We start from the raw sequence: 13,684 nt of genomic DNA, 5'->3' as shown, positions 1-13,684 counted from the left end.
AGCCTCTTTCTTCCTCCCAGGCCAGAGAATCTGAAACCAGGACCTCTGCTCATCACAAGAGCGAAACTGGGAATTGTGCTGTAACTTCGGAATGCCCTTCCAAAGACCATAAAAGAGAGAGTCCCTCTTGCGTCTTTAAATTAATTCCACCTTAAAGCACAGTTCTAATGACATGGCCTTATATCACACAGGTGCTTCGGGCTGACTGTGTGCTAATGAGCTTAGAGGTCTCCTTGCGAGTTGCGTTCTAGTAGCAGTTTTCCATTCTTGCTCATCTGTTGCACAGCACTCAGAGGTTCCAATGAAAGGCTGTGGAATAATGCAGTTATCTCAATGACATCCCTTTTGGCAGTATCTTTCTAACAAGTGGAAGATCAGAACTGGAGATCCCAGAACTGATGCTTTCTCCAGTTACTCCTTTTCTGTGTGGAAATGGATTCGATATTCAAGCAGGGAGTCTGAAAGGTCTAAAAAGCAGGATGTGGAATATCAAGCAATACTGAATTAGGTTATTTCTCAGGATTGTGTTTATCCTGTTTAAAGAGGCGTGTCGATCTTCTGTAACACACTCCGAATTCTTTGGCATTTAATTTGAGCCAATGAAATGGTTTACGAAAGCTTAAAAATAAAAATAAAAACCCACAACAAACAACATGGCTGTTCTCAGGTTCACAACCCGTAACTTCCATCAGTCAAACCATATGGGCAAAAAAAAACAGAAGTGAGCTGGGAGCATTCTGATGTGTTTTTCAGTGCAACGCAGACAGAAGGTGATCTCTCCGTTATCAAGCAGAGCCTTTTATTTCTGTATTTGTAAAGACAAAACACCATCTGCCACTACCCTCCCTCTGTAACGCAGATTTTACAACCGTGGCAGAGAAGACAGAAGAAATGCCTGGCTTTTCTCTTTAGGATGCATGCGGGTAATCTCAAGCCTGAGTGTGGAAATTTGCGAGGCATTTAATAATGAAGAATTCCTTGCATTTATATACAGTTGCACGCCAATGTTTGGGCACCCATGGTCAAACTGCATGTTTTACTGAGTCTCTTAGTGAAAAGAAGTTGGAGCGACCACTGCAGGGTACAGACTTTTTTCTGCACATTTTTAATGCACAATTGGTATTTATTTGTTGAATTTGACAGATTAAAAAAAATAAAATGGTGAATGTGGCATGTGCAGTGTCAGTCAGTACTTAGTAACACCTCCTTATGTCATGTTTAAGTTTGTACCGTGCAGAGGTTGTGTTAAAACGGCTTTTCACTTAGAAGTTCTGTGAAACATGCAATCTGACCAGGGGTGCCCAAACCTTTGCATACAACTGTAGCATCTAATACCCCACAGGACCCTAAAGCCAATGTTCCCGCTAAGCTGTGCGCGCATGTACACACACACAGGTTATGAAATCAGCGCACATAGCAAATTGAACTACGCCCACAAAATTAAATTAAAAATAAATATGATGATAAAACAAACATGGTTGTCAATTGAAAAATGCTAAATTGACCACGAGACTGCGAGAGGCCAAGCTCGGCTGTGTGCATTATTATTGCTACTCGATATTCGATATCTCTGCTCTCGTGGTCTCGAACCTCACTGCTCCTGCTCGCTCGGCACGCCGTCTCTATGACTGGGCTCGTGGAATCGCTGTCCAAGTCTTTTGGATCTCTATGCTACTATGAGAATGACTACATTAACATAAAATAATTTCAGGTTTACAGTTTTACATACACTCACTTTAGTGCGCACACGTTTTTGTCACTGGAGAAAAAATGTGCACAATTTGAAATTGTGGCGCACACAGGCCATTAAAAATTCGAGGGAACGTTGCCCAAAGCCGTTCACATACAGTATAGGAGGCGACCTCCTCCATCCACTACAGGAGTGTCGCCCCACTGGGCTGAACCGCACTGTACAGCAGGTCGGGCAGGGAAGCGAGAAAATACTTCGCCAGTTGAGTTAAGGGGAAAAGTTAGGGAGGCAAGGTAGCAGAAGCCCAGAAGACCGAAGACCGGGTTTAATCCCCCCGCACTTCTGACAGGTGCTGTGGGACCAGTGATCAGGTCAGGACCTCAGTTCAATGGTTCATCCAGTGGATAGTCCCACCTACAGCACAGCGTCCCCTGCCACCACGCACACGCAGCACAACCCTACATCAGATCACCCTAAATCAGATTAGGGAAACGTATTTCGCCAACTGATCAATTATTCAAGTAATGCAAGCAACACTGAAGCGTGAAGGGAACACTGGTTGTTGAGGGCTGAAAGATAATGTGATTTTTGTTGCAGACGTCTCTGACTTAGTTAACTGATCACACCTGTTTAATTGATTATAGTTCAATTGTTCAGGTCTGTAGAGATTAGGTGCTACCTATAAAACCTGCTACACCTCCCAAAGTAAAAAAAACCCAGGGAGCAGCCAGGAGTGAAGATGAAAACTCTGGATCCCAGCTCATCCGGGTACGGAATCTCTGGAGCCAACAGACCAGACCAGGCAGATCATGTGATGTCCTGCTAGTTGGCAAACCAATGGGCTTTTTTCCCCCTCTCTAACCCTTGACAGCTTAGTGATGCGTTGCTCGCAAACCAGGAAAGCTGCAATTGGAAACCATGGCCCGTCCATTAAAAAAACCCCCACATACACACACTGCACATTAGATAGATCTGAAATTAAACGCAGGCGATTAGTTACAGTGCAGTAGTTCTTCACCCTCCATTGGTTGGCTTTTAATTTACAATCGTGCATATGCACAGGAAAGAAATTCAGAAGGTGCAGAATGGATGTTAGATTGGAATGTCCTCTTGGGCAAAGTGAAAAGGGCCTTGAGCATTAATGGCCAAAGAGCACTAAAACTGCCATCGCTTTTTTTGCAGGTTCTTCTTGCAGAAGGAAAAATATTAGGGGCCAAGGAAGGCAAAAAACGTTCCCTCTGGGTACTTAAAAAAAAAAGAGATTGCCGTTTCAAGTAGATTAAATTGGTTTAATGTAGTTTTGCTCACTGCCAGCTGACAAGATACACAAATATATATAGCATGTTAATCTCTACTTTTCTGCTGGCTTTTTACTGGGAAGATCTAGCCTTTCAATGCAAATCTCCAAAGTTCAGTCTTATTATTCTGCTTAGCCTCCAGGTACTTAATAAATAGCTGTTTTGTAAAAAAAAAAACGATAACGGGGAAGGTCTTGAAATGATGGATTGCATGAAAATAAATGACACCTTGTAGCCACTGCAATTAGCCAGGAGAGCATGAAGCACTGCATGCAGTCTTCAGATATGAGCTTCAATAATACAATCCCTTCAAATGCGATTTAATCTCCTCTCGGGAGAGTTTCTAGAATGCTACTGTCCGTTCACTACTCAAACCGCATTTTGAACGCTGCACATTTTACTAACTACCTTCTGGTGATAGTAATTTTATGAGGTAAGAACTACTAAAATTATTTTTGGGGCAGAAGCACAACTTTTTGCTTTGACTGTAAAGCATACAATGAAACGTGATAAATAAAAATAAAAAAAAACAGCCTTCCATGAGAAATGACCACACGACACTGGAAGCGCAAGTGTGTCTCTACGCAACACTGCCAGAAAGCCAGTCTGGATTTTCCATGAATCCCGACACGATGCACTGAAGCAAGGCACCATGTCCTCCTCATGCTGATGGGATACTGCACACGGGAGAAAGCCAGAAATGGCAATTCTGTTTGGCCTGTTGGAACACGGTTCAATGGAGAGCTGTCCTCCTTTTTGAAGGATCTACAGTGGCAGTCCTCAACGATCACGGGCGATCTACTGCAGCAGTCCCCAACTGTCACCGGTAATCTACTGCAGCAGTCCTCAACGATCACCGGTGATCTACTGGAGCAGTCCTCAACGGTCACCAGCGATCTACAGAGGCAGTCCCCGACTGTCACCGGTGATCTACTGCAGCAGTCCTCAACGGTCACTGGTGATCTACTGGAGCAGTCCTCAACGGTCACTGGTGATCTACTGCAGCAGTCCTCAATGGTCACTGGTGATCTACTGGAGCAGTCCTCAACGGTCACTGGTGATCTACAGAGGCAGTCTCCAACAGGCACCAGCGATCTACAGAGGCAGTCCCCAAGGGTCACCATGGATCTACAGACGCAGTCCCAACGGGCACCAGCAATCTGCTGTGGTCACTGGCTATGTACTGTGGCAGGCCCCAGTGGCAACAGGTGATCTACGGCAGCAGTCAATAGTGGGCAGTTGATGCTCTACTAGTAATTATCTACCATCGCGCCAGAACAAGGAGCACATTTGAAGTTTTACAGGCCTACAAACGACCGTGGCTTAATTTAAAATTAAACGCATACAAGACAAAGAACAAGGAGCCTGCTGCTTGACAACAGTTCATTTGTACTTCCCCAATGGTCTTTGGTTAATTAAAATGTGCATCCCCAATGTGCCTTTTCAGTTTAATGCAAAGGTACACAATCAATGGCTACACATTGTATGCGAAATTAAAATGGATAAAACTGTGCTCAGAGAAGGGGCGGCAGGAGCTAATCTGAAATACCAAATTAAATTTCTCTGTGCGCTTCGGCAGGTTAAGCCCACCTGGACTGCAATTACATTCTGGACCCAGCCATTAACAGTCATCAGATTTAATTACTAAGAGATTGGTACCTCTGCCCCCCCCCCCCCAGCTCTACTCCTCCCTCCAAGAACGATAATGAAAAGATAAAGCAATTGTCCCTGATTACAAGTCACATTAACAGTGTATCAATTAAAGAACAAGTCCTAGATCAGGTAGGCTGCATCTTGTGCTAAGATTTTTAACAGAAAAAACAGCCGATACTTACAGGCACACCAAGACTGCTTTGTGACCTCAATTAAACTTGTTGCAGCTCTGGAATTACAAACTGTCCAGCTTTAGACAAGCAGTCTCTGCTTCAGGCACCACACTGAACCTCAGGGCTGGAAATTAAAGCTTGCTTAAGCCCTGTGGTCCAGTGCAAGCTCTTGCACCAATCTTCCTCATGAAGCAGAAATAAAAATCCTGTAACTCATATTATTCTTAAATCAACACATATTATTTAATCTCTGGACAACAGAAGGAGACACCTCAAAACTTCTTTCAGTACAGCAATGAAGATGGCTCCTGGTATTTGCACAAGAGAACATGGAGAGAGAAGGTACAGGGACAATGTATTAGCTTCTTTTTGTAAGTCTTTTTGTCCTCTCCAAAGATAAATGTGCAGCAATCACACAGCTACCTGATCTTCCCAAGGCCTTCTGTCTGGTTTCTTCTGAAATCACACGGCACATGCACATACAGTACAGACAGCAACCATGCCTTTATTATTACAACCACAGAATCTTTTTTGTGTGTCAATGACGTGCGACACTTCCAAGCAGTAATTTCAAGCTTTAATTTCTCTTTAATGTAATCATCGGCCCACACCTATTTGGTTTCAACAACACAAAAAGGTAAGAGTAGAATTTCTGAGGTGGCAAGAGTGTTAATGGTGTGGTCAAGCAGTTGGTACCCAGTCCACAACCTATCACAAGCCAGATTAGGCTCTAAATCAAATTTTCAGAATCGTGCTCAGAATTTACAGGACACAGGACTGCACTCACATTTTGGCCATAATAAAACTGTGCATGGGGCAAATTTCACCAATGGATATTCCCCATGCTATACACCACTGCAGTGACACAGCACAGCGTGGTGTGAGAAACCACGAGAAAATGTGTCAACATGTATAGAAATCCAGGGTCAATACCGTGAAAACACAGACTATTAACCAGACTTAGTGGGAAGACTATGAAGTAACAGACAAATCATTTCTGGATCCCGAGATGAAGTTTAAACTGATGAGTTTTATTGCATGCAAGGAACAATAAGATCGAAGTATTGTTCGAAATACAGGTACAAAACTTCTGGTTATATAGAACATTTCAGCCACAATTTCTGACGTAGTTCGTTTCCATGGTAATGGGGAGAGGTCACGGTGTTCGGACAGTCCCCCAGACTTTGACCACTCTTAATGGTCAGTTTTAGGTTTCCTTCGTTGGGGGGGGGTTCCTAGCTGGCATCTAGAATCCTTATCATTTAACCCTCTTTCCTACCATAACCTAAAGCCTGGAATGTCTTGTGTCACAAGAAGCCCAGTCCTTGTGCAGAAAGGAATCAGTTAACCCCTTCTTCACATCTTATATCTTTCTTCATTTATGTAGTAAAAGGCAGTTTTTTAATCATTTTAAAGCGGCCTGCATTGAAATCACTAAGAAAATCTTACTTGGCACCAGAGAAGCAAAGAGATATTTAAAGAAAGCAGACGTCTCAATGCAGAGCAGTCTCCAGTGCTGGCAGATGCCCAGACAAGCACAGTAAACGCAATAAAGTGATCAGTTTTCACAACAGCCACGCTAAGGCGCGAGGTTGCTGCTCCAAATGTTTATTTCCTTCAGGCAACAAACAAAACACAAGAACAATAAATAATTCAATCTGTAACATTAAAAGTTATGATGCTTAAATGGACTTCCGTGAATTGTAGTCGTATACATTAGCCCAGGAGGGGGTCTCGACTCTTTTCAATTTCACTCTCAATCCCTTTCCGAAATAAATAATGCACAGCCCATCTGGAGCCCTGCTGAAGAAGACAGAGAACTGGGCTCGACAAGTTGGTAGAAGAAAGACAACTGGTACCATGTCCACTGTTAGCCCACACTGTGTCACAGCGCTAATCTGCTGTCGGTGATAATGACTTTTGGAGCGTGTGATTCGTTCTCTCAGGAATCCGAAATGGATCTCATTAATCTTCCGAGCACTTAAGGGCCTGTGAAAGATTTAATTCTTTAAAGCCTCAATTTCCACTCGATTCCCATTATCTTTTCTAATGAAAACTGTCCCCTTCATCAGTCCTTTCAGCGGGAAGGTCTGAGCTCAGTTTTTGAATAAAAAACAAGCTTGAAGCATGTCTTTTTTTTTTTGCTTTTAAAAGAAAAAAATGAATATACAGCAGCAGGTGCTGTCCTACGAAGGGAACAAGCTGTGGGTTGTAAGATCAGCAGCAGAAGTCGAAATGCTACAGAATTAAACAACACAGACGTTCAAAATGAATAATATTAGTGCGACTGCAATTTATATCAATGTCAAAACAGCACTTTGGCTATTCAAAATACACACTATGGAAGATTAATTAAAACCCCCCTCACGTGCACAGGTCCAGCTCTCTCCTGCTTCATCGCTCATACCAGAAGCTCTATATCATTAACCTGATGAGGTTAAAGAGTTTAGTAGTGGGCATCCCAAGGATATATTAATAAACAGATATAAAGAGGGATATGAAAACAAAGACGATGTCAGGGTAAAATTAGATAGATAAAGATCCAAAATCACATATCATTCAACCTCATTTTCTGACAGTATATCTAAAAAAATCTACTGTCCATCTAGAATACACCTAGTGTCCATAACATCTTTGATATTGTAACACACTTGTCAGGATCCCCAAACTATTTAATCTGACCTCCATTCTGGCAATGCTATTTTAAACAATTGCACATGCACTTGTCAGTCTGGAGGAAAAACACAGCTAGATCTCAATGCATCCCGAGATGAGACCTTGTAACCAATCTAATTTCACAGCTGTCTGGAAAAAATATAAGCGCTCAACAAAGGCAACCAAGCACTGCTTTGTATACATACAGTAACTAGATAGACTGTAAGTAGGTGTTGCACGTCCTCGGATGTTTACCGGACCTCTGAATGGATGTTTTCATCAAGACCATGGTCCTGTGACACATGGGGGTTTATGAGGAAAAGACAAAACGTCAGGTGTGTGCTCCTCTTACATGAGCCCTTCAAGAGATATGAAAGTAAGAGGATTCCAAGCGGTGGGGTCAGTAGAAGGAACAGCTTTGAGCAGGTCATAAGTCCCGTTCTGCAGATTGAGGCTGAGTGAGGCCGACAGTGGCAAGGATTCTGTCAGGCAGGAGGTGACCAGCTGGCCGCAGGAATTCTCGGCCTGCAGCTCGATGGCAAATCCTGCAGAACCCGTGCACATTTGTGGGTGCACACTACACCACCCACCCACATTACTTTCTGGTTGAAAAGCGTCAGGCATCTCTCCACAACAGCATAGGTTTCAGAGGAAAGCACAGACAATCAAGCTGTGAGATTTCATGATCATAGTAGTCACCCCAGATGATTGGGGGAGGGGGGCGTAGCAAGCAGGAAAACAGGAAACTATAAAGCAACGACAAAATGACTCACAGCACAAGCACCGATGCCGACACAATTAGAGCGCTTATAGTTCTGTAAAGCCTTTGAGTGAATTTGACATTTTGATCAAGGAGCATGGGTAAGGTCACTGGCATCTAGAGCACCCTTCATGAATACATCTCATCATCACACCGAAAGCACACATAAAAACAAATTAGGATTTATGCTCTCGGATAAAATCATTTGGCTGTTAATCAAAGGTAGCAAAATCCTTGGACACTGTGCTCTTCACCTTGAGTAGACAAACTCATTTTTTTACTAATCAATACAGATTAGTATTCAATACTGTACACTTGGGATCAGAGGTATTAAATCACAGCTTTTTAAAAAAAGATAGTTTAATGAAATATATGCCAATACAAAAGTAGAAATCAAAAAGGCAACAGAAATGAACAGCATGTCATTAACAACAAAGCTCCTGCTCACACTGCACAGGCATCCTTCAAAGCATTTAACATAACACAAATCAGATTTTCAAACTTCCATGTAAACAGAATTATGCACTGTAGGCCAGAAAAAAATGAGCCAAACTCAACTGCTGTGAGGAACAGGAAATTGTCCAATCTCTCAAAGACAAACCCAGAACCTCTATAGCACAGTATATCCAAAAGACAATGTGAAATATAGGAAAACATTACAAGGTACCATCATCTGTTGAAAATTTGCTTTGGTCAGACAAGCACATGGAAACGATCTTCAGAAAAGGAACATCCTTCTATTATACTGATGTCATGTCATGTAAATTTAACTTGAATAATATTTGTTTTATGCCCGTTCCAGTCTGTGGGGAGTGGAGAGCCAACTGAAAACACGTATGACAGAGCAATGGCCAGCAAGTATTAATCTAGACCCTGTGACCACATCATGTGAAACTGTACTCTATACCGTATATTGCGACCAATTTCACTAGAAATAGAAAATAGGAGGAAAAATAATTCTCAATTTTTTCAATTTTGAAATTGCAATACACAAAAAGTATAATTTAACAATTATATTGGATCTTGACTGACTGTCCCCTAACCCCTCTGGGGTACAACAGTACACCACACTACTTCTGCCAGCTCCGAGCTTTCTGTTCATTCCTTGAGAAGAAGATGGAAGCAACTGAGGACAAATCTGAAACTTCACACGCCCTGCTCACAGCGGCCAGATGTGCATGTTCATACAGAAGCACAACACGCGACACTTGATGTTGCAAAAGCACTCTGTGGAAATCTGCTGTGAAGGCTTCTGCACTTAACTAAACTCGGACCGAATGACATGTCGTTGATGATTTTGGTTGCCTGTACCAATCAAACTGCACGCTAAACATGAAACCGGTGCCACATCGGGGTCGCTCTCCAAGATGCAGGCAATCTGGTCATATGACCATGGTCTTTGAAGTGCACATATTAAGAAAACTTCAAATATTACTAAAGAACCTCTTATTTCACAAGATTTCCAGTTTTCTTGTGGACCTTTTCATAACTTGAATGTATTTCACTTTCAGGTGACTCATACCCATACATGAGAAGGCATGTGTCTCAGTATGGACGTTTTGGCAAAAGAGCAGGTGTACATCGCTTACTGTGGTCCTAAGCCTTTCATCACTTGCAGACAAGTGTGTTGCTTTACGACTGCCTTCTTCAAACGGGGGTCCAGTATCGTAACCTTATGCTGTGTCTCACAAAACATTTGAAGAAGTCCTTGTATTTATACCACCTAAGCCACCACTGAAATGCATTCAAGACAGGCAGACAGTCTTTGCCTGCAGCCCCAGTACAGAACAGATTAGGTGGCAAAGTGAGAAATTATTTTGCAAATTGACTTAAAGGGGAACATTCTTTAGAAAACCCAGACTGAACAAGCCCCGGGTAGAATTTAGCAGAGACACCTAGGGACATTGGCATGGAAATTCTGGCAAAGAGGGAAGATCGCCACCTACAGGTTCACATACAATACTTGCAGTAGCAACCTGTTTAGTTCCAAGGTCAGCATGACTGACCGGACACAGCCTTGCATGGCTTCTCAGGTGTGATAAAATCAGGATTGAAATCTAGCCATCGACTTTTTAACCGTAAAAAGCTTAAGAAAAATAGTTCACAAAAAGACAAATCTTTTAATCTACCGAGTGATACACTGTGAAAATTAAGGCTTCGAAAAAAATTGCCCAGGAGCCCTTTAAGTTTGGTAAGTAAAACAGCATGTAGTCAGAGCTACACCATGTAAACTGAAGCCTTTGATTAAACCGGGATAAATGGTGCTTAAAAAGTAAAGCTATTTTAGATGTGAAATTGAAACGCTTGAGAAACAGTGTGAAGGAACTGTGAAAACTAAAAGATTAAATCAGAACCTTATATGGTTTATCTCCTCAGCAGTTCATGAGGAAAAATCCATTTTTAGAACAAATAAGATCTGCTGCTGACACGACACAGCAGATTAGGAATGTTTTTACAGATGCAAGAGCTGCCGGTAAAATCTGATTATCAACACCTTGTTTGTATTCTGAAGACCCATGGGATGAATTCATTCATTTTATTTTAGCTATCCTTAGCTCCTCTTATATAGCTATTGGTTTTATGGGCCTTCAGCACACGTAGCCTTTTCAAAAACAAAAAAGATAAAAAGCTATTTACATTGAAAATGTGGAACAAAGTTTCTAAGGTATCTACAGCAGTTAGGAGCAGGTTTAGCAAAGGAAATATTCAGAATTATTGGAACAGCTTGCAATTCTTATCCCAATTACATTATTTTTCATGATTACAGCCTTTGAGTGACTTGGAACTGCAGCGCAAAATAAAAGAAAAAAGGAACATTGCATTTAGTTTAAATGAGACGGCTTCATGACCGACGATAAATAAGACAAGTGCTCCATTTTTTGTATTAAATCCAAGCCTCAGTATTATTCTGTCTTTGATATTTACTGGTATTTAATAAACAACTGTTTGATCAGGTCTCATTTTCTTAGTTTTATCTTCTAGGTTAAGAGATAAGCTATAGCAAACACCATGACATTTAGAAAGTTATTTGTTGGATGGGAGGTGGGGAGGTTAGGAATGGGGGAAGGGGGCCACCATCCTGACTTGAAATGACTTGTTGCAGGAGGTACTAGCTGTAAAAAGTGCTGGGGAATCCTTCTTTGTCATTATATGCTATATATACCTAAATACCTGGGTTCCAAACTTGGTATTTGGGGGTTTCTTTTTTCAGAACATTTAATGTTCCCATATGCCATTTGGTGACCCCAGGACACCTGAAAACTCCCATCCTCTCATCCCCATTTCAAAAAGATACATCAACTACCTTTGCCTGTTGTGTTGTGCTTCAAACTGCAAACTACATGACCCATGCGATTAGAATATATTCTCCTGGGACACTATAACCGCTTCTTGATGTATATTATTATCCGTATTATACAGTCTCATTACTGATCTTCTTCTGCATTAACCTTTCACTTTACATGAAAATACAACAGGAAACACTTCAGGCCACATAAGCATATGATGCATCTTCCTGAAGAGATGTAACTCAATTGCTCCTTATGAGCAGCTATTTGTTGACAAGCCTAAAGGTACATGCAACATTTTGTTCTGCCTTCTCTTTGTCATCATTATTTGAAAATAATGGACTTGATTCTGTGAAGTTATGTCACCCCTCTTTTCACAACTTTCACTACATAATAAATAAGGAAAACAAGGAACCAAGCGCTTAAGGCAACAATAAGTACAGAAACTTTTACCATTAAGTTACAATGAAATGGCAGCAAGCTGCTCCTTTTTTGGTTTAGTCCAGAATCAAAAATATAAAAAGTGAATAAAAGCACCAAATTCATCACACAACATTCTGCTTATCTTTAATGGTTTCATAATGTTCAATGGCAGCTTCAAAATCAAATTCACTGATGGTTGGGCCGTCTACTGCAATCTTAACAACATTGGACAAGCCCTCTTCTGTCAGGAGTTTTTTGGTTTGGTCTTTGGCCCTGAAAACCTTTTCACACGTTGCAGGCTGTACAGGTAACACCGAGGCCAGAGAAGCCAGCGTGGCAAAGTCAGGAAAGAGCTCGCGCATCTCCGAGTCAATGAACACCAGCTGAGCACAGAGCTCCTGGAGAGACAGGTGGCCGAGGCTGACGACGACGCGCTTGAAGAGTGGGAAGTCAGTCCTCGCTCTCTCCTGGCTCACCAGGCCCCCGTACTGATCTAGCAGCAGGTTTAGCTCAGTCGCCCCGTAGCTCTTGATGTCATCATCCAAGGCCTGCACGTAGCACTGGGGGCTGAAGAGCACCACGAAGGCATTCACAAGTTCCACAATGTCCTCCGGTAGTCTATCCTGCAGGCTCTTGCAAAGAGTGCCCAGGTAGGCATCTTTCAGCTGCCCAAAAGCTCGTACATCCTCCTGGGAGCAGTTGGTCATCTCCACTCCTTTATAGTACAGTCTGACGCCCTTTTCGCAGTCCTCCTGAGGGTGCTCGTTCATGTCACAGAGGAATTCCTGAAACTGACACCCACTGGCCGACCTTAGTGCCTTCAGGCAGGCCAGAGATGCCGATATGACTGGCTTGAGGACGGACAAATTCAGCTCTTCAGCTCGGAAGAACGCGCTGAGCTTCTGCAGGATGGGCAGAACGTCCATCAATACTTTTGTGAAGGCCACAAAATTGAATTTTTTTAGCTCCTTGCAGAGTCCTAAGGCCAAGGGAGATTTTCCAGCCAACTCTTCCAGAAACAGGACCAGTGTGGGCCACAATGAGTTTATTGCCTCTACTGCCGGCAACACTGATGCCCATTGAACGGGCTTGCAGTCCCTGAGGTCAATCTTGCTGGACTTCAGGACCTTATCCAGCTCTTCCAAGCTGTTGTTGTCATCCTCATAACTGGAAAATAGACGAAAGACAGCATCTACAGTTTCTTCATACTTTCTAAGGTAGGCAACATCCCTGATGATATCGGACAGAGCAAGACAGTCATTTGAGGATAACCAGGGAAAATGTTTTAAAAGAGGACACAAAGGTTTCAGTCTGGACACAGCGTTGCTGATTTTGTTTGTGCTCAAACTTGGTTCATCATAGGCAAGCCAAGACACCTTGGAAAGAGGAACACTAAAGGTGCCGAAGATTTCTACTAGCCCGTCTACGACTGTCTCGGTTTCTCCATCTGGAAGGTCAAAAAGTCCGAGAAACATAACTGAGGCATGTCGGTCAAAGGGGGACACTGTGCTCACAAACAGAACTAGCTTTTCATTTTCCAAAAGGTCAACAGCTCCTCTCACAATGAGCCCAATAAATGGGGAATCAGTCATTCTGCGGCTATCTTCATCATGAAGAACCTTGACAATTGCCTCCTACATCCATTAAATAAAAACAAAAGAAGAATGTTTAGCTTTAAGTAATACAAAGTAAGTTAGATTTCTCACTACTTGTACTCAAGAACTACTGAGACACAAAGGAAAACG

The 13,684-nt window shown here is 42.4% G+C and overlaps 1 protein-coding gene across 6 annotated transcripts in view; it reads right to left on the bottom strand.

The window, feature by feature from the left end:
- The window catches only part of znf385c (zinc finger protein 385C), a 172,752-nt gene that overhangs the window by 29,536 nt on the left and 129,532 nt on the right, over nt 1-13,684 (bottom strand). For 3 of the 6 annotated variants that reach the window (XM_088623137.1, XM_088623134.1, XM_088623133.1), the window contains exon 3: nt 8,572-13,573. The exons of the other annotated variants lie outside the window; for them this stretch is intronic. In XM_088623137.1, the coding sequence (XP_088479263.1) occupies nt 12,062-13,573 (1,512 nt within the window). In that variant the 3' untranslated portion in view covers nt 8,572-12,061. Of the gene's footprint in view, nt 1-8,571; nt 13,574-13,684 lie in introns of those variants that run through there. 6 annotated transcript variants of the gene reach the window in all.

Source organism: Lepisosteus platostomus, chromosome 28 (genome assembly GCF_059453375.1).
Source record: "Lepisosteus platostomus isolate fLepPlt1 chromosome 28, fLepPlt1.hap1, whole genome shotgun sequence".
Classification (NCBI taxonomy): domain Eukaryota; kingdom Metazoa; phylum Chordata; class Actinopteri; order Semionotiformes; family Lepisosteidae; genus Lepisosteus; species Lepisosteus platostomus.
The sequence above is the reverse complement of the archived record's forward strand: the minus strand, read 5'-3'. Positions and strand labels throughout refer to the sequence as shown.